Consider the following 22,177-nt stretch of genomic DNA (forward strand, 5'->3'; position numbering starts at 1 on the left):
ACACACACACACACACTTGCTCAGCCGGTGTTACTCAAACACATTCAACTCCAAGTCAGCAGTCTCCTCCAAGACATGGAGAAACATGCAGCGACACATGAATCAGTATGTGTAACCAAAGCTTGAACATGCAGGTATTTCTGAACACATCATATCAGCTTCATCACCTTTTACTGGAAGTCAGATGACACACACACACACACACACACACACTTACTCATGACAGAACACACACTAACACTTTATAGCATGATGGGTTCTAGGTCTACTCAGTTTGGAAGAGTCATAGTTTACGTGGGGTGGCATCAGAAAAGGGACGACTGACTTTCTAAAGCATTTTTGGGTGACTAACAAGTTACTCAGACAAACTTTCAAACACAAAACCCACACACATCACTGTAAGGCTTTCAAGATGCAAACTAGAGGCGCGTCTTAAAAGAACACACGTGTGATTTTGGCGAGAACCACAAGGAAGGGGAAAACAAGCGGATAGCACACACACATTGACTCGTTGTGGGTGGTAAAGTGAGCTCACACAAAACAAGGTTAAGCCAAGTGTGGAGATACAGAGAGCAGCCGCTGACACAGAGCAAGGCTTGAGTGTGTGTGAGAAATCAGTAACAGGAAACAGCTGGGGAGCAGGCTAGACTTATCTGCATATGGATTTGAGTCAGGTTTATTTAAATGTCTCTTGAAACAGATACACCGTATATTCCCCCTCATCTCATTTTCCATGAGGTAAAAATGTCACTTCGGTGTGTAGCCTTCCAGCAGACACTCCTTTACATCTCTCCGTGTAAGAGGTGAGACCTTGCAAAGTAACGTCTGAGTCAGCTGCCTGATCCCATTCAAAACAATGACATCAATTGTTTTGTATGCAGTCTACACACTTTCTCTCACACACACAAAACGTGATTATATACATGTTTGAAAATCATTTTTTGGCCATTTGCAACTTCATTTCCTGTCTCATCTATCACTGTCCCAATTAATAGAGAGAACAGGATCGGGAGAGGACACAACAGATCAGAGAGGTTTAAGGATAGAAAATACATTTCAGGAACGTTCTGTTTTTCTTTTTAAAGAAATTAATACTTGTATTCAGCAAGAATGTATTAAATTGACTTAGAGTGATATTAAAAAGACATTTATAATGTTACAAAAGATTTCCATGTAAAATATATGCTGTTCTTCTGAACTACCTTTTTTAAGAATCCTGACAAAAAAAAAGTTCAGTTTCATGTATCATTGATAAGCATTTTGAACACAAATGAGCATATTAGAATGATTTCTTAAGGATCGTGTGACACTGAAGATTAGAGCAACTGCGGAAAATTCAGCTTTTCAACACGGAGAAATTACATTTTAAAACATTACAACAGAAAATATGTAATTTTTTTTAACAATCTCACATTGTTTTTACTGTAATTTTAATCAAATAAATGCAGCCTTGGTGAGCATAAGAGACCTTTGAACATTTAAAAAAAAAATCCTACTGACCCCAAACTTTTGAATAGTAGTGTATATTTCCTCTTACAAAACAGGATTTAATTAGAGTTTAATTTATAAATAAATTCAGTGTCAAATGGGACTTTCTTCATAATTTACTGATTAACAAGAGTCTTGGTGTCTTAAGGGTGTTTATGATATTTAACCTCAAAAGCTTTGCTTTGTTTGACCTAATCATTTTAAATTTTGAACTAAAAAATATATAAAAAATATAACTATTATATAGTGAATAAACAAAATTTACATATTCATAACACATTCATGCTACAAATAAAATACTCAAAAATGCCTTCCAAAATCTTAACTAGATTCTAGCGTTACTACACTAAGGAAAGTTAAATAACAAGAGAGCTCTCACTGTTCTGAATTCTTCATGGGAAATTCATTTTATGTACAGATACAGTGTTTTACTAGAGCAGAGCCTTGGAAAGTTGAAGATGTCATTTTCAGCACAGCTATGGAAGTTTTAACAGCCTTGTTCTAAAATTGGATATTAAAACTAGAAGCGTGTTGAAATGCCTCTCCTGTTCTGATGGCCATATGGTCACACTGTCGGCCTGTATGACAACTTTATAGCGAAAATTCTGGTTATTTCCACTGTGGGCTGACTACCCTTGAAAAGACTCCATAAGAAACAGTTGCAACACAATTACACAGCTGGCCTTTGCTTTTATGAACGTGTGATCCTTGGAGTTGGTGATTTTTGTACATGTAAAATGGTTCTTCGGTCCAAAAACAAAAAGAAAGAATGGTACCATGTTATGCACATAAATGTATATATATTAACTGTATATGTACTGTGTTGCATTGTTAACATACACTATGTTCAAACATTTGAGTTCAGACAAAGAAAAGAAACCAGAGAGTGACCTTGGACTAGTCTTCCCTCAGTCCTTCGGTTTCTTCAGAGCCATTAGAGGAGAGCAGGGGAGAGGAAGGTGAAGGGAAGGATGAGAAACTGGGGCTGAAGGGGGAGTGGATGGATGGATGGATGGAAAGCAGAGCTGGGGGGAGGACAGAAGTGATGCCCCAGGGGGTGACAGGGTGGGGCTCAGAGGGGGAAAGTGCAGAATTGAAAATGATGAACTATGAACAGTGCCTGGAACACAGCCTCAGGACATTTATACACAGCCATCCAAACCCAGCAACCGTGCGCACACACACACGGACAAACAGTATACCAAAACTATTCTAAACCATTCATATAAATGTTACTGTTATTATAATACAAAGACCAGAGAACACTCATACATATATACATTTTACTTTGCTGTGTTATTGAGACATCTACAGTTGTACCATTTTATTACAATTATTATATTATTAGTACTATAACTTATTTTATTAATATTATTAATAATATATTTTAATATCATGCTCATCCAGAACACTGCTGCCAGGATTCTGACTAGAACCAGAAAATCTGAGCATATCACACCAGTCCTCAAGTCCTTACAATGGCTTCCAGTTATATTTAGGATTGATTTTTAAGTACTTTTACTCGTTTATAAATCACTCCATGGCCTAGGACCTAAATACATAGCAGATATGCTCACTGAATATAAACCTAACAGACCACTCAGATCATGAGGTTCACACAAAACAAGGGGAGTCCGCTTTTAGCTATTTTGCCGCCCGCAGTTGGAATCAGCTTCCAGAAGAAATCAGATGTGCTAAAACATTAGCCACATTTAAATCTAGACTCAAAACTAATCTGTTTAGCTGTGCATTTATTGAATGAGCACTATTATAGTTTTTATTTTGATAGATTTTCTATTCTATTATAGTTTTATTTTGAATACGTTTTATTTTTACATTATGTTTAGTTTTTTATGTAATTTTGTTGTTAGTTTGTGTTTTATTTGTATATATGTAGACACAGGTTTACATAGTTTTTATTAATTTTTTATTTCAGTTTTAGTTATTTTAGCATATCAAGTTAAACTAAATGAAAATTAGAAATGCTGACTTGATAACTAGCTGAAATAAAAAGTTTTTTTTTTTGTTGGCTTTTTTTAGAAAGTTGCTGAATGACAATAATGGCAGGTTGTCATCAAATTTGTCTTCAAACTACAGCTAAGTAAATGCACCCACACACATATGCAAATTACAAGGCGTTCACACATAACGAACAAACAAAACACACAAATGCACGTACAGGCACAGGATCACACAAGACCTTCACGACAAAGCCAAACAGCAACAGAGATGCATGACTCAAACACACAGACACACACACACATCTGTCCAAACCCGGTCAGACAGGTCCATTAGTATGAAACATTAATGGGGCCGTACATCCACGTTTGGGGGAGATGAGTGGGTGAGGGGTGCTGAGAACAAAATCTCAACATGCATGCATCTGAACATGTTAGAAGATTAGAGAAAACTTTTAACATACTCGGTGGTCCAACATTTTAATCGTATTTATTGTAGCGGAGCACAAAACAGTCTTAAGTGTCACACGAATATGAGAGCTAAAAAACTACAGCTCCAGGACCCGCCATCACATGCTCAACAAATACCAAGCTCTCTCTGCCTGGGGGGCCACACTATCTACAGGGAATAACCACTACTATTGTGAGGCAGCTTGGCAAAGTGCTAAACACCCAGCCACTATATCCATGCAATCTGAGAGCAGTCAGCACTGCTGTGGATATCTAGGGCTGGGTATCATAAGGGATTTACAGATTCTGGTTCTGATACCAATTCTGTGTTTAAGAAGCATTTTTGTAAACGAAACAGCAGGTTAACTCAACTAAGCCACTAAAAATTAACGTATATGACTGCACAGTAGCTTATATCAACAAATACAGTATGGTTATACCTAGCTAACACACTAAACTAAGTGACTGTCACAACAACGAATGTTCAATCAGGCTCTGTGACAGAATACTTTAAAGGGGTCATATGATGCTTTTTTAAAGATCATTATTTTGTGTATTTGGTGTAACAGAATATGTTGATTTGGTTTTGAGACTTTAGTCTTTGCAACTTCAGGGATCTTATCTATTCACGAACAGCTTGTAACACTCCAAAGAGAAAGGAAAACTTGAAATCGCATCATATGACCCCTTTAAGGCTACCAAGAAGCATGACCTAAATAATATTCATATTGAATTCAGCAGTTAATGGAAACAATTTAGTTCTCTCTGTAGTGGTTTCTTAAAACTACACAAAATATTTCAAAAAGCAAGCAAAGGGTTCACTCACAAGTTGGTTTTTCTACTCAGCCATAATACGGTACTGTTGTGTCCCTAGTGCTTTTGCCCAAAGTGACTAACAGTACACTTAGATATATGGGGTTAAGTGCCTTGCAGAAGGGCACAATGGTAGTTGTCCAGGGATCAATCTTGAGGGATTTAACCTTTTACCAGCTCAGATCTTTAACATTTTAAGTCAACAAACTGCTACAACGCAAATTTGACTACTAAAAAAAAACAAAATTTGCTTTCATGCATATACTTGATGGTTCACACATCTGAATCAGCATTTCTGTTAGCTGGCGAATTCGATTTTTGACTGTTAATCCCCAATGTCCAATAAAAGAACAACAATTTTCTGACAAAATGTTCTGCAAATATATATCATAATTACAAACCTAAATAAGGAATTTGGCAGTTTTCTTTTTCCTTTCACACTTCTCCTGTATCATGTACTCTCACTGGTTAGCTATCACATCTTTGATATGTGGTTTGCATGTGTCTGCATGTGATACTAAAACACTAAATTAAACACTAAAACATAATACGAGACAAACTAATATGAAACAGCGCAACAGCCAAATATGCCTGAGTAAACAACTCCGATATTTTCGAGTTGTTAAACGGCTGGAATGTTTTGCGCACACTGTGTAAGTACTAAAGAAATATGTGACCCTGGACCACAAAACCAGTCATAAGGGTCAATTTTTTTAAATTGAGATTTATACCTGACCTGAAATCATGTACGATCATGACATTTGGCCGAGATACAACTATTTGAAAATCTGGAATCTTGAGGGTGCAAAAAAACGAAATATTGAGAAAATCACCTTTAAAGTTGTCCGAATGAAGTCTTAGCAATGCATATTACTAATCAAAAATTAAGCTTTGATATATTTACGGTAGGAAATTTACAAAATATCTTCACTGGATCATGATCTTTACTTAATATCCTAATTATTTTTGGCATAAAAGAAAAATCTATAATTTTGACCCATTCAATATATTGTTGGCTATTGCTACAAATACAGGTGCATCTCAATAAATTAGAATGTTGTAGAAAAGTTCATTTATTTCAGTAATTCAACTCAAATTGTGAAACTCGTGTATTAAATAAATTCAATGCACACAGACTGAAGTAGTTTAAGTCTTTGGTTCTTTTAATGTGTTAAGTTTCCACAGTCTGTGTTGATTTGGGGTGCAATGTCATCTGCTTGTGTTGGTCCATTGTGTTTTTTGAAAACCAAAGTCACCTGTTTACCAAGAAATTTTGGAGCACTTCATTCTTCCTTCTGCTGACCAGCTTTTTGAAGATGCTGATTTCATTTTCCAGCAGGATCTGGCACCTGCCCGAACTGCCAAAAGCACCAAAAGTTGGTTAAATGGCCATGGTGTTGATGTGCTTGACTGGCCAGCAAACTCACCAGACCTGAACCCCATAGAGAATCTATGGGGTATTGTCAAGAGGAAAATGAGAAACAAGAGACCAAAAAATGCAGATGAGCTGAAGGCCACTGTCAAAGAAACCTGGGCTTCCATACCACCTCAGCAGTGCCACAAACTGATCACCTCCATCATGCCAAGCCGAATTGAGGCAGTAATTAAAGCAAAAGGAGCCCCTACCAAGTATTGAGTACATGTACAGTAAATGAACATACTTTCCAGAAGGAAAATACTTCACTAAAAATGTTTTTTTTATTGGTCTTACGAAGTATTCTAATTTGTTGAGATAGTGAATTGGTGGGTTTTTGTTAAATGTGAGCCAAAATCATCACAATTAAAAGAACCAAAGACTTAAACTACTTCAGTCTTTGTGCATTGAATTTATTTAATACACGAGTTTCACAATTTGAGTTGAATTACTGAAATAAATGAACTTTTCCATGACATTCTAATTTATTGAGATGCACCTGTATACCCCAGCGACTTAAGACTGGGTTTGTGGTCCAGGGTCACATATAAAGCAACACTGAAAATCTCTAGTCCACTAACATGTGTTTCTTTGCGTAGCAACACTAAAGCATGAAATTAGCAAAACTCCATAATGAACTAGGCATTTATAATTAGGCAGGTTTCAGTGAGATGGATTGTTACTTTTAAAAAATAAATAAAAAGTGTGTTATAAAGTGTGCTTTAAAGGGGTTGAATTTAAAGAAGCAACTTTTTTTTAAATATATAATGTCACCATGCTAATTTAAAGCACAACCACTATATCAAACATATTTTAAGTTAAAATAATAATAATAATAATAACAACAATAACAATAATAATAGTATTATAATTGGTCAGCTGGCCGTTGGGTGAGTAGTCAACTATTGTGATGCATCTCTACCCAGAATTGTAGTGTTGCAATCAAAGACTAAACTTTTACATGCTCTCAAATACTGGACGCATCTGTAGGGGAAATATTAAAGTACCAAACTGCACTACTTGCTAGGAACTGACAACACGAGATGCCGCATTTTCCAACCTTCCGAAATAACAATCAGCAGGAGATTCCTCATCCTCACACGCCTAACCGAAGCACCGCTTTGATGTGAGAATCCACAATGTGCTTCTGTTTCAGTGTAATACTTTAATATTTAATAGGCTGAGTCTATAGAGTCCTTGCGCTGGGTGACTGCTCTTCAAACGCTGGGACTTTATGAAAGTGCTCCGAATAAGCGGGTCCCCCTCATCTCCTCAGTCTCATTATTTTCCAGCCTTTCATTTCTCCTCCCTCTTTTTCCTCCCTCTGACAGGCAAAACCATTTGAGGCCGCCTCTACATTCTACACCATAGAGAGCTTGTTTCTGCCTGTGCGGAGGCCTAGGAATGGACACACACACTCTCACACACGTCTCAGTTTCAGCGCTCTATATTCAGGACCTCCCAAGAGCCAACACGTCCTGTTCTGCTGTTCATATATACAGCCAGCAGCAAGCACATAGCTTTCAAAACGGCTCCACACACCCCAAATATGCTTTGTTTAGTTCTGAACAGTCAGCACACACACGATGAGACGCAGTTACCCACGGGCCCAAACGCTATTCTGTTCTGTGTGTGTGTGTGTGTGTGTGTGTGTGTGTGTGTGTGTGATGTTTCTCCCTCACATACACGTTTGTCAAAAACAGGAAATGGTAAGGGTTGTTGGCCTGGTTTCTTTTCTGCCACTAAGAGCAGCAAAAGCATTTTTATGGTTCAAAATCCTCTCAGAAACACAGACTAAATTCCCTTAGTCTCATTCGGATCATAACTCAGTCTCTCGCTTGCACCAACACAGCCCCACCAGTCTTTTTCCACTCCCTTCATTTCGACAGCCATCCATTTCTCTGCCACTATTCCCCTCTCTCCATGTCCCACAGCTGGAGGTGAAATCATTAGTGCCCCCGCTCCCCCTTTGCATGCTTTCCTCTTCCTCTCTCTCTCTCTCACATCATCCCTTCTTCCTCTCCCGCCTCCCGCTTGCATTCCTCCCCCTCCCTCTTGCCCTCCCTCACAGGGACAGGTCCACCTCCAGAGGCCGTTTCAGCCAATCACAGAGCTGCAGTCAGCTAGCCTTCTTCCTTCTCCCTTTGCCTGTAAACACAGTGGAGTAAAACTGGGCAGGAACTGCCTTTTGTTTTTTTGTCTTCACGCCCTCTCGCTCTTGATTTTAAATGGCCAGCAATGACAGAACAATACATTTCCCAAAGTAAATGTGCATGTTGGTTAAAATGAAAATGATTTAAATATATTAAAACATACTCTGATGAAATCCAGCAAATGGATTTCTTAAAGTGGTTCTGTGCCAATAAAAAAAAAAGTTGTTTATTTTGCAGTTTATAAAATTATTGTTCATTGTTAATTTATGTTGTTCATAATACATCAGTATTATTTTAGACTACACTACCTAAACTAACTAAAAGTTTGAGGTTGGTAAGATTTTGTTTTTGAAGAGTCACAATGCTCACAAGGCTGCATTTATTTGATAAAAAATAGTAATACGGTGAAACATTAAAATAGAAAACAAAAATGTATTTTAAAATGTAATTCATTCCTGTGACGGCAAAGCTGAATTTTTAGCAGCCATTAGTCTTCAGTGTCACATGATCCTTCAGAAATCATTCTAATATGCCAATCTGGTGCTCAAAAAAAGTTATTATTATTAATGCCTAAAACAGTTATGCTGCTTAATATTTTTGAGGAAACAGTGATTTTTTAGGATTCTTCCATGAATAAAGTTATAATTTAATGCATCCATGCTGAATAAAAGTAATCATTTAAGGGGGGGGGGGAGGGAACAGTTAAATGCAATCCAATAACTGGCCTTAAATTTATATTAAAAAAACAATTCTACCCATACATATTTTTAATTTTTGATAAAGTACTATTGACAAAAGTTTAACTACACATTCTCATATAAACAGTTACCATTAAATAACCACACAGATTCAAATCTCACCAACACAACACAACACAGTAAGCTAAAAACAGTATGTGTTTGAATAACTACAATAAAGTAGCTGGGGTAAGAGAAAGTATTGTAACAAAAACCAAACTACCTTTAAATTATGATTTACTGATAAACTTCATAAAACCACATGCTGACAAACTGAATTCCACTTTTAAAGGGAAACTAGATTTGAAATCGAAAGTTAGTGCATTCATGGCCAATTCATTTGTAGCCCAAAGCCTTGAGTAGCACTGCAAAATCCTCTGCAAAAGTCAATATTAGGAATGAAGAACTTGGCTGTTTGTTAGTCTACATTAGTAAGCGGCCATAAGAAGTGATGTCTTACCTTGTCAGTGGCGTCGACACACGCATGCTCTGAATGATAGTGGTATACTCCTCCCATTGCACCTAGAGACAGCACAAAAACAGTTAACTCAACAGCCAAGTGTACTGAAGCCTCTAAAATACTACAAACATGTGATACAGCATAATTATTTACAGCTTGTATGCCATGTTTGGCAGTCAACAGTTTCAACAGGTCCAAAAACAGATTCTCGATCCTGCAGCTTTACAGGATATCGGCAGCATGTTGAGACATCTGGGCACTACTTTAATCTTGCCTGGTGTGTTATTACGTTAATGTAATCACAATCACTATCAATTATCACTACCAAATGATCTCTATAAAGTGTAATTCTGCAGTACAAGCTCCTGGATTAACATGACCATTTCTAAACCGGATAAACCGTATTTACTTTAATGTCAATCTTACGCTAAAGGTGTTCTAGATGTTTCTAAAGTAAATGTTTGTCCATTGATGATGACATCTTGTTGTTGTGATGGAGAGATACATAAGAGAGAGCGACGATAAATACATTAATCCTAGATTATACGGTGCTTTCATGACAACACATCCAAAGCCTTTTGTTTTCTTTGGGTCTTTGTTTCTGTATTTTTTTTTTGCCCGTCTGTTTGTTTGCGTGTTTCCAGTGTCTCTGTGAACATTTCATCAGACAAGCACCGGATTACCCTTGAACACTCCCAAAAAAACTCTCCAAGGACAAGGACGCTTGTGTGTACGAGCGAGGAGCGTGTGAAGTGCCCACAAAAAAGCTTTTTATTTGAACTCGTGCGTCTATTTTTCTGTCACCATAAGTTCTTTTTAGTCTCTTTTCTCTCAATAACAGAGCAAGGAGTGACTGACGACTCTGAGATAACACGGAGAGAGGGAGCGATAGAGAGATGAACCCGGGTATGAGGAGGATATTGACAGCACACAAGCGAACCATATCATGCACAACCAACAAACGATTCATCTCAAGTAAACTCTTGATCCATCCCATCTAAAACACAATGGAAATCATAGCTGTGCTTGTAGCTGCGATTTATCAGCTAAATAGTATAATTAAAATGTAATAATAAAACAAACCGTAATAATTAGTAATTAACATTTATATAAAAAAAACTAATATTTATCATTTACATAACATCTTTCCCAATGTTGTTACAGAATAAATAAAACAAATGTAAAAAAAAAAATTAAATAGAGGTAAATCTGAAAAAGTATCACTCATAAACATGATTGAAAGTAACATACACAAAAAAGGGGCGTTTTGAAAACATGCAAAAAAGGGGGTTTCCATCTAAATGCGGTTGTCACGTCCATAATCAAACTTAGTGTGAACAAACAAAGCACCAAGAAGAGAAGTCAGCCTCATTTTTAGCCTCAGTGTGTACAGTGTGTGACTGACTAAACCTCAGTCTACCAGAGCGATGAGTCTAATCAACTAGACATGTCTTTGCTCTAAAGGTACATTTTTACACTGACAGAATCATGTTTCCACTGACGGACTAACAAATTTCTTGCGAAGTACTGATGATTTCAGTTTCTCAATATTTAAAACCCTCTGTCATGCCAGCTGTTGCCATAGGCAAGTAAATGTCTGAAAAATACAGCATGAAAATACGTTTTAATTCAATTCAAAGAATTAAAATGTGTGCCATTTACAGAGTTTATAGCACAGCATCTCTTAGCTGGTCTCCCAAGTCAAACTCAAGGCCTGTACGAATTTTTATTTTTTTTTTAAATCAAGCATTCAGGTCAGCATGAAACAGCCCTCACAGACCCATTTTACTTGTGAAGTGGAATAGATTACTTCAGGACTCAATTTATCCATTGAGAATTACTTGGATTGTGAAAAGTGGACATTAAATTGCAGCATTAACTATTGGGAAGATTTCAGAAACAATTACTTACAACAATAGCCTAAAACAATAAACTAAATAATTTTATAAAATAATACAAACAATATTTTTGCCAATACTTACCCGGGTATTTTCTAACTAGGTATTTTTTTTTTTCCTTTTTTAATTTTTTTTTTTTTTTTTTTTATATTTTTAACAATATTTTTGCCAATACTTACCCGGGTATTTTCTAACTAGGTATTTTTTTTTTTCCTTTTTTAATTTTTTTTTTTTTTTTTTATATATTTTTTGCAAATATATTACATTGGCAAGTCATTTTTGTGCTGGCTATTGAAAAAGTTGAGCCCTGATACAAAAGTTTGCTAAATAAAACTGGGCAGATAAGGAAGATATTAGTCATAATCATTCATAATTTTCCATCATAATTCACCATCATGATGCATTTTCAGTCCACAGTTACAGAACAAACTCATCGATGACATGTTGTTAAGGATACAAGGGATACATGATGTAAGAGACATCAAATGAGCAATACACATTTATATTTTTGCAATATACACATTATATTTTTGCAATGAAGGGGGAGGCAAGAAGGGGAAGGAGGGAGAGAGGAAGAGAAAGAGGCCCACAGAGGGAAAGGGAATAGACCGCAAGCAAGACCCACTCAGCAGAAGACAGAGGGACGCTGGCCGGGACTGAGAGAGTCATTTATGGCGCTTTTCCACTGCATGGTATGGCACGGTACGGCTCACTTTTGGGGGGTTTTCCACTGGGAACAGTACCTGGTACTTTTTTTTTAGGTTCCAAGTGAACCGTACCGTTACCAAAACGTGACGTGTAAACTCTGCTGATCACGGATTGGCCGGAGAGAACCGTCACTACCTGAGTCACTGAACTTGCGACACAAACACAACAGAACCGCTAGATTTAGATCAGCACAGCCAGCGAAGGATCGAACACAACTGTTTTGAACAAGCGCCTTTTTTAACAACCAAAAAGTGGCTGTTTCGTTGTCTGTTGAGGAAGTACAGACGTTCCTCTCGTTGATAGCAGAGGAGCGGATCCAGCGAGAGCTTGATGGGGCGACGCGGAGTGAAAAAGTTTTCACTTGTAATCCTGTAAATCATATTGACGCATCCGAATGCACTGAATCATGACATATGTAGGCTACCGCAATGTGCATCAAATCATGAGGTAGTTGATGAAACCCATCCTCAAAGAAACATTTCTTATTGGTCATTAAATTGTATTTTAATATACTATATTATTACATAATATTTACATAAATGTAATAAAGTACACTACCATTCAAAACTTCGATTGGGAAGTAAGATGGGTCTGTAAGATTTTAATGTAGTGAAAAAAATTATGATTACCAAGGCTGCATTTTTTGGTGGGGGGGGGCAATTTAAAATAGCTTTTATATTTTAATATATAATTTATTCCTGTGATGGTAAAGCTGATGGTCTTCAGTGTCACATGATTCTTCAGAAATCATTATAATATGCTGATTTGGTGCTCAAGTTGTGCTGCTTAATATTTTTGTGGAAACCATGACTTTCCCCCACTTTTCTTTGATGAATAGAATGTTCAAAAGAACAGCATTTAGGCCTATTTGAAATAGACATTGTGACGAGAGGGGCGGGGCCGAGAGCCGTGGGAACGGAGCGAGGCCGGTGGAGTAATTGCTAATGCGCGACACCTGCACCACTCACCGGTCTCGAGTCCCACGGAGGAGCTCCGGAAGGATAAAAGAAGGAGTGACAACAGTGTTGGACGAGAGAGGACCAGGCCTGGATTTTATTTTGTGTGCGGCAGTCGTCCGCGAGGGGCTGCCGCTTTACTTTCATTTTGTGTTTGTTTATTTTATTAAAGTTTTAAATGTTCGCCGGTTCCCGCCTCCTTCTTCCCGTGACTACAAACATTTGTTACAGACATTTTATTACTCAACTTTACGTCTTGTTTGATCGATGCCATGCTGCATTAACAGCATTCATTAAATTTAAAATGATTTTTTAAAATTAATTAAAAAAATAATCACTAACCCAAAACTTTTAAACAGGAGAGTAAATTATATAACATTTTTAAATGACAAATCTGCACCAGTCACAACAGTTAAGAAAAAAAACAGTATTTCTGCTAAAAAAAATATGCGTTTCCCCTGCCATTATATCAGGGGCGGCCCGCCCCCCTTGAAGGTAGAGTTAATTTTATTTAATTATATTTTCTCTATAGCGCCAGATCACAACAGAAGTCATTTAAAGTTACCTTTCCGATAGAATGGGTCTATACCTTGTTCTTTTATTAAACAAACTAAATAGCCTTATGTTATTTATCTTATTTACACGACGCCATGTCATTTCGGTCTCTACGTTATGGTCGCGCTGAAGCTTGCGGTGGTCTGCCGTCTCACTAAATGAGGACATAAATACATGAACAACATCTTCAGGACTGCTCTGAGAGTCACTACATGAGCATTTGACCGTTTCATTTGAGTAAAACTATCCTCATATCATATACACACAGAAATGTAAAGGTATTCACGGCAACCCGTCAAAATAAAAGTTCGGTTTAACTTAAAGGCATTGTGGCAGAAATATATTACTGTTGTTCAGCAGAATGTACGTAATAGGCTGCTACTACTACTACTAAAATTATTAAAACCTTATTTTTAAGGAATAATCATACAATATTTCTTCAGTGTTTTAATTGTAATATTAAATTACCTTTATTTTCCAAAAAATACAATTTGTTTAATTTTCATTACTTAAAAGATAGATTAAATGAATGTTTATGCCTTAAAAAAATGTAAATACACAACACAGAATTTCCGAACAAAAAAATCATAAGGCTACTGTAAGAATAAATTAAACTTGTTTTTATGCTTTCAAATAATTAGACATGCTAAAACTGAATTTGGTAACAATAAAACATAAGATTGGGGAAAAAAAAATTCCTAGGGCCCTAAACGTAATTTTTGTTAAATTTTTTAGAAATTGATGTTAAATTGTTTGTTTCATGATTTTAATTAATTAGACATGCTTTTTGATTAATAAAATTTAATTTAACCATTAAAAAGGAGTCCAGAAAAAAATAAAAAATGTAATATTAAATTACCTTTATTTTCCCCCCCAAAAAATGTGTTTAATTTTCATTACTTAAAAGATAGATTAAATGAATGTTTATGCCTTAAAAAATGTAAATACACAACACAGAATTTCCGAACAAAAAATCAAGGCTATTGTAAGAATAAATGAAACTTGTTTTTATGCTTTCAAAGCATATTTTGAAAGCAAAATATGATGTATCCCCCCCCCCCCCCAAATAGGGGAAACACTGTACATTGTAAATTCTGATGGCACATTTTCCACTTAAGTTGTTAGAGCCATGACAAACATTTTGTTCAGTTTGATTATACATCTTTCAGTTTGAATCATGTATGTGACTGTCATCAGCGAAGGTCAAATGATTAGGCTTGCAGTTCAACTTAATCAGCAGATGGCCATGGTTTATTTATTTGGCAAAGCCAATATTTACTTGAATATGGTGCTCACAGAGCATTCATTTTGGACCTCATTTCTCCACAAACCATCTAGAAGAGGAAAGAGGAGACCCTGGTGTCATTGTGGGGGAAGGGGCAGACGAGAGGTGTCCTGACTGATGTTATGGGAAGGAAAGAGATCCAGGGAAAATGGAGAGAGAGAGGGAGAAAGACAGGGGACTAAGGCTTCCCCTCTCGGCTACTATTGATTTTTCTTTGAGCTTCAGAGTGCATCAGCTTTATCTGTCCATTCCCGCTCCATCCTTCCCTCCTGCCTGAGCCCATCTATCCATCGTTAGCTTCTGTCACATGATTCCAGGGTCCTCTCTTGCTCTCCCCCTACACACTACAAAAACAGGCATAGCCTTCTCCACATTATGGGGAAAATTATGGGGACAACAACAACAACAAAAACCTCTGCCAACTCAAATTGAGCATTGACATTAACCTCCAGAAAACACTGACATTCATGCTCACACACACACAAATTCCTCTGCTGTAGCACTTTGCATTATGAATTTAAAAAGGAGGACAGAACAGACCAAGAAAAATAACAGCGAGAGAAAGAAAGTCTGACAGCACTAATGTTGCCTTATTACTTTTAATATCAGTTGTTAACAGCTTATAAATTAGGAAAATTCATTGTTATGCTGCACTGGTATAAATATGGTTTACCATTTTAATATTTATAGTTATGTTTAAAAAACAATATAATATTTTTAATTAGCTTTTATTTTTATATTTTCATTTATATATTCATTTTAATTTTAGTTGTATTGTATTTAGTTTATTATGAGGTTGGTATTTTTTTATTTTTGTTTATTTCTTTTTTTTTTACCATTTTTTGTTTTTAAACATTACCATTTAGGTTGAATTTATTTTTATACATTTTTTTACTTCCAAATAGTAATTTTAGTGCTTCGACTTAAATGTAGTTTTATCTGTTCCTGGAAAAGGTCACCATAGTTATTTAGTTTACCAGTTTTAACCTCAACTAAAATTGTTAAAACATTTTTGTTAACTGAAATAAAATAATCAATAGTAGATCAAAAAACCATAAACAATCTATTATACCATGACAATATTTTTACAGTGAATAATAATTTTTTTATTATTACAAAATGTTATTATCATTATTGTTATCATTATTATCATCATCATTATTATTATCATTATTATGAGGAAAGGGACAGATGGAGAGCTACACATCTATCTTAAAACGCAGCAAAAAAAAAAAAAGGAAGGAAGGTCAGAGTTGGAAAAGTTGAGCCAACAGAGCAAGAGAGAAAAAGCGAGAAAGGAAGTAAGAGGAGTTTAAATGAGCGAGTTCAAGAGTGTGATAGAACAGGGGAGAGGGCGAGAGCAAGATTTGGCTAATGTAACGCAAAGAAAGGGACACCAGAAAGACACACACATCCACTCCCTCTCTTTCTCTCTATCTCTTACTACGTAGTCTACCTCTCTCGACCTCTCAACAAATCTTCCACAGGCCACTTAAACACGCTTTGCTTTGGTTTGTCTCTTTCCAGTGTTTCTCTTCTTCAGATGTGCATACAGAGAAGGCTGTAGCTTGTCTGACAGTGACAAAACTGGTTTTATAAACCCCAATCAGATCCTCTGCACCAAGCCTCTCGGTTAACCATCTAGCAAATTCAACTCTATGGCCAGCTCAAATCCCATTTACAGTAATAGGCTCTATAGAGTGACGCTGGGCTGGGACTAAAGTTGAGATTGGTCTTGGTAAAGTCTGACGTCAGACGTGAGATTTACACAGAGACGAGAGGTCAATGCGGTTTGAGATAAGCCACACTTATGCTTTGGTCTCCAACAAACACAAAGACCGGAGCGCAGGATGGAGCTCTCATAAAGACAGACACAGGAATGGAGTGAACCACAATGCTGTTTGCTCCCGAGTGGATTCAGCTTTGATGAACACTGGGAAAATTGAGCATGAAGTTGAGTCCTTTTTTGCACCTGTTCAGTAATGACAATGAATCAAGAGTTGGGTTTGACTTTATTTACATACAACTGACGCATATACTGTGCAGCATTAGGACTTCTGATGTTACCTTGCTTTTGAAAAACTCAAAGTCTCAAAGCCTTGAAGAAACCATCACAACCAAAGAGAGTAAATTGGGTGCACAAAAAATAAAAATAATTAAACTGCAGTTAATGAGCATCTGCTTACTGACCATAAGAATATGCTGCACAAGAGGAAACACTGGTCGTTCATTAGCAAACTTCAGTGATGTTCAGTTAAGCTGCACAGTTTAGGACAACACTACATCTGTATCATGATTCAAATAAGGTAAGCGTTTACTTAAAATTATTGGACTTTACTCCACTTTGAACATTTCCAAAAATATTTAAAAGAAACGTTTATTCTATTGACTATGCTTTTGAATGACTTTGCATCAAACTGTAACAGACCAAATCTTAACCATATTGCCCAACATCGTGAAATATGTGCGCAATAAGTAAAAATAAAAAGTTCATGTCATGAAGTTTAACCAGAACAACTTTGTTGGATTATTTGCAATGCATACATGCTGCACACTGCATTTTGCGTTTTCTTGTAATATTACCAACAAAATTGTTTATTGCAGCTTATCGTTTTCTACAAAATGGTTACCACAAAAAATAAAAAGCACACAAATATTCCTTAAAATGCATTTTGCAAATTCAATTAGTGCCATATTTCTGCAAAATGATACAGTCCTTGACATGTCAACTCAGCAACAAACACGTATTCTGTGTCATAGCAGACACTAATGAATTTTCATGCAACTGGAATCCTGCATTGACCAATCAGCATTTAGGACCAGTTTTATAGAGTCTAGTTGAGTTTAGACTGCAGGAAAATAAGTGAATGCTCTCACACACTTACTCGCATACAAAACGCTTGGCTTTCTGACAGCTGGCTGTCTGCACGGCACAAATCCAGCCAAATTCCAGCTGAATTCACACCCATATTTCATAGGAGTGATAAAACATGCTTCTTACTGCTGTGGTGAGGACATTGTGTGTGTGTATAGATTCACACACAGCACCATATAAAGGCTAATATCATAATTTAAAGTCTAAAAAAGGTTTATAATATTCAATCATGTGATTTATTTCAACCGCAAACCCATCCTCTCCCTTTCTCCACCTTCATCCTTTTCTCTTTCAACACACCTGGCACCTGTAAGCACTTCTGAGCGTCTGTTCTGCTTTTTTTTGTCTGCTCTCACTTCTCTCTGAAGATGGTGCCAGGTCAGTGCAGTAGAGGAGAAAACCTCCAGCCTTCCCTTTAACACTCGTCCCTGTTCCTCTGTTCCTGGGCTGAAAGGAAACGGCCGTGCTTTCTGAATGGTTTATTGAGAGCTAGGGATGAGGGCTTGTGCTAATGCTCAAACTGCGCTACTGGTTTAAATAATGATCAGGAGCGCAGTCCAATTAAAACAGCTTACTGACACTACAAAGCCCAGCGCTCATCTCCCGCGCTGCACCTTGCCTGCTGAACAGCCCACTGTGCGTATGTGTGTGCGCATGAGACACAGACCTACTCAAGGTGAAAACTGAAGAGTCCTTCAGGGTCACCGGCTTGATTTTGAGCACGCAGCAACAGTTGTCTTCATGTTAAGTGGAGTTCTGCAACGTTCTGATTTGGGCCCAAGTGTCTCATAGAGCTGAGTGCGCTAAAATATATGCTGTTGTTCGGACTGCCAGACTAAACCTGGGAATGGACTCACAAAACAGCCCACGCTAGCTCTGGGGACCAGCTGGGCCCTCATAATACAAGCTTGCCCATCCTTAAACGAGAGTCATGAAGCCGGATAAACAAGGCTCGACCATTTCAATCGTGTCCTTTAAATTAGCAGGAGTTGAGACACTAAGATTATGGCTAGCTCTAAAACACTGTGACACTCTCTCCAGCTTTACAGCCCTACTGGCAGATTCTCACGGCCAATACAAACATCAATAGTTGAGATGCACCACAGCCACTACAGGATAGCAATTAAATGAAAACAAATGACAAGAACTAAAATAAAAACCTAACATAAATAAACTTGCAATCCACTCACACCCTGATTTATTGTAACAAACTGCAATTTGAAATTATTCGATTCATTTGAATCATCACTTGAAAGACTGCCACCTACAAGCAAATATGTTTTTGTAGCAAACGGCATAATGCAGAGGCTCACCTCACGAGTATTTTCACACCTAGCCTAGTTTGTTTGGAGCATTTGAGAAGCTGGTGAATTTTCTCTTTAGTTTGCAGTGTTCATGCTTACATTAACTAATAGCGCTCAAATTCGCATTCAAGAAAAAGACAGATCACCTTGAGGTTAAAATATGTTGATAAGTGATAAGCATGTTAATAAGTTGATGGACTATAAGATAAAACCTGTGAGCCAGCACACAGTGAGTTAGTCCCTGTTTTAAAGCAAACAAACTACAGAACTGAAAACACCCTAATACACATTGTTTTTTGCCAAGATTAATTTTCTCACCTGCTTAAAAAGATTGAGTCAAATGCTGTGTTATAACTCACATCACACTTTTCATATTCTTCCTCCTGTTTGTGTAATTTATAAAATCAGTTTGAGAAACAATTTAACCAAATCATTAAAAAGGTTCAAATAAAACGTCTCAGGTTACTTATGTAACCATGGTTCCCTGAGTAGGCCCCACAGTCAATGAAGACGAAGAAGAGAATGATGTATGCTCCCGGCGCCTATTTATACTATAGTCGCACCGGTAGTGACGACATGGCTGTCGCCGGCCAACGAGTTGGTGTTTTTTCAATGTATGCTTCAGACACGGGTCACGATGAGGCGTTCCCCATAGCGACCCCTAGAGGACGCAGTTCGAAGTTCCCATGAAAGGGAAACTCTTCCATCAAAAATAAGAAACTACACAACTGACATACAAACATCCATACTGGTTGTCTTCTCACACTCTTTGTTAAGCTCAGACCAAAATTTGAGGGCTTTCAAACATTTCTCTGCTGATTTTAACAGAAAATCTGAAGAACACGGTGCTATGGATTTCAACGTAATATAACACAATGTTAAACACAGCTGATAATATTACTTTCTTAACAGACTCTTAAAAATAATGGTTCTTTAATGGCATCTATGGTTCCATGAAGAATATTTAACATCCACAGAAATAAAGTGGCATTATTTAGACTTAAAAAAAGTGGTTCTTTTAGGAACTGTGCACTGAAAGGCTCTTTTGGGAACCCAAAAGTGGTTCTTTTTATGGTATTGCTGCAAAAATCCCCTTTTAGGTCTTTATTTTTAAGGTGACATCCTATTTAAATTAACCAAAATATTTCATAAATGCACATGGGGTTGAGAGCTCTGACGGAATTTTATGAATGACAGACACTCTCCAATACTGTGAAAAACCAAATTGTGTGTGCCTGCTCTTCATCATTAGAAAATAGGACACTAGGGCTGCACGATTAATCGAATGCGATTGTCATGCGCAATTTGTTAGTAATGCAGGTTCTGTAATCAACAGGAAATCATCATCACGTGCTTTCAGATGGATCAGAATTTACTACACAGAGCCATAGTTCACTGACAAGTTACGCAAAAAATAATAATAAGAACTCCGATAAACCGTATATTGCCGTAGTCGTGTTTTTTAGTCACATTGAATCAATGAAAGCAGTTGAATCTTCTGTTTATTCAGCTGCAGCATTTCCTGGATTACTTCTTGGGGGCATATTTGGAGTTTCAGCGCGAGAGCGCCCTCTGGCCTTCGGATGGAGATTTACTGCTCTTCTGTCGAATCGCGATCTCGATTCCATTTCAATTTATCGTGCAGCCCTATAGGACACATTACATTTCGATCGGAAGTTTTAAATCTTTAATCCATTTGGTCACTTCTAACATACTCTCTCCACATTTCTGTTAAGAGTCAGCAGAACTGAGCTTGATCTGGACCAGCCCCAGGGGGATTCTACACCCTTCAAATGATCTTGAACTGTCCACATGTACACACACGAGTGCATGCTCAGACACAGACAATCACAGACGGAGGGGCTGCATGCACACAAGCCCACCAGAAATCCGTTTCTCTATTGATTTTATGGGACCTGATAGCCCTTTTTCTCCCTCTCCTCTCAGCGCTGAGAATAATACCGAACACCTTTAGCAGAATAAGCCTCAGGGGGTCTAACACGGTTCCTCCCTCTATGCATACATGTGCATTTACAGGCAAATATGAGTTCTATGAGAGGATGAAATATGCAGGAAGGTAAATGGACAGGGAAAGTCAGTGTGAGAAAATGAAAGGGGGATCGGGTGGACAAAAGAGATAAAGGGATGAGGAATGAGAACGGGAGAGGCAAAGAGAGAGAGCGCTTCTGTATTGAGAGCAGATGGTGTTGAACTCAGGGGATTTCAGTGTGCCGAGCTTCTCTCATTATCAAAGCGGCCTATCTGATCTCAGTCAATATCACACACATACACAGCTACTGTATACCCCACTAGTCAATATCACATATACACTCTCAGGTAAAGTACCTCTGATTATCCATCCAGTCAATATCACTTGCTCACACCTAGATGCACTCGCATATCAGGACAAATAATAGGACAGGAAGAGAGCAAAGACTTGCTTAATGACAAATGGCCCCAACAAAGCTCTCTCTCACACACACACACACACACACACACTAGTCTAGTTGGTGTAGTGGTGGCAGCAGGCAGGCAAAGCAGGTTGCTTGACACTCACTCCATCAGACAGATATTTCCAGTCTGGACTTTTTAGTAAAGTGTGTGTGTTGCGCAGCTCGGCCACAAAAAGCAACTGCCAGTAGGCAAACACACCTGAGCTTAAAACACAACACCTGAGATATTACAATCCACCCCCTTCACACATTCATGCATAATCATACAGGTCTTGCACTCATTTTTTTCCTTCAATTTCACATGTGTTATGTAAATCAAAGCCCCACTCCTGTCTTGTAACAATATATACGAGCAGTGGCTACATTAACTCTAGGTGTGTGAACACATGGGCGCATGTGCATTTGGTCCCGCCACCTTGTTGTCTATGGCTAAAAGGAAGTGCTGTAGCTGATTAAGCACATCATGTGGCAGGAAATAAGGATGCCAGAGGCTTGAACACTTAATATTTTGGAATTTCCATTCGGCTATACTGAAATCGTAAAGCGCTGTGATGCTGTTAGACAGACGGTGCGATCGGGTCAATTATTAACTTAAACCTAGGGCTGGACGATATGGCCAAAATTGATATCACGATATATTTCTTAATTTCGGTCGATACGATATAATTCC

General features: G+C 37.6%; 1 protein-coding gene across 2 annotated transcripts in view; it reads right to left on the bottom strand.

Moving 5' to 3' along the window:
• LOC107656328 (E3 ubiquitin-protein ligase RNF38-like) overlaps nt 1-22,177 on the bottom strand; it is a 36,721-nt gene that overhangs the window by 8,276 nt on the left and 6,268 nt on the right. For both annotated transcript variants that reach the window (XM_016444135.1, XM_016444126.1), the window contains exon 3: nt 9,474-9,535. In XM_016444135.1, coding sequence (XP_016299621.1) covers nt 9,474-9,535 — 62 coding nt within the window. The remainder of the gene's footprint in view (nt 1-9,473; nt 9,536-22,177) is intronic.

Source organism: Sinocyclocheilus anshuiensis, unplaced genomic scaffold (assembly GCF_001515605.1).
Source record: "Sinocyclocheilus anshuiensis isolate Anshui unplaced genomic scaffold, SAMN03320099.WGS_v1.1 scaffold85, whole genome shotgun sequence".
Taxonomy (NCBI): domain Eukaryota; kingdom Metazoa; phylum Chordata; class Actinopteri; order Cypriniformes; family Cyprinidae; genus Sinocyclocheilus; species Sinocyclocheilus anshuiensis.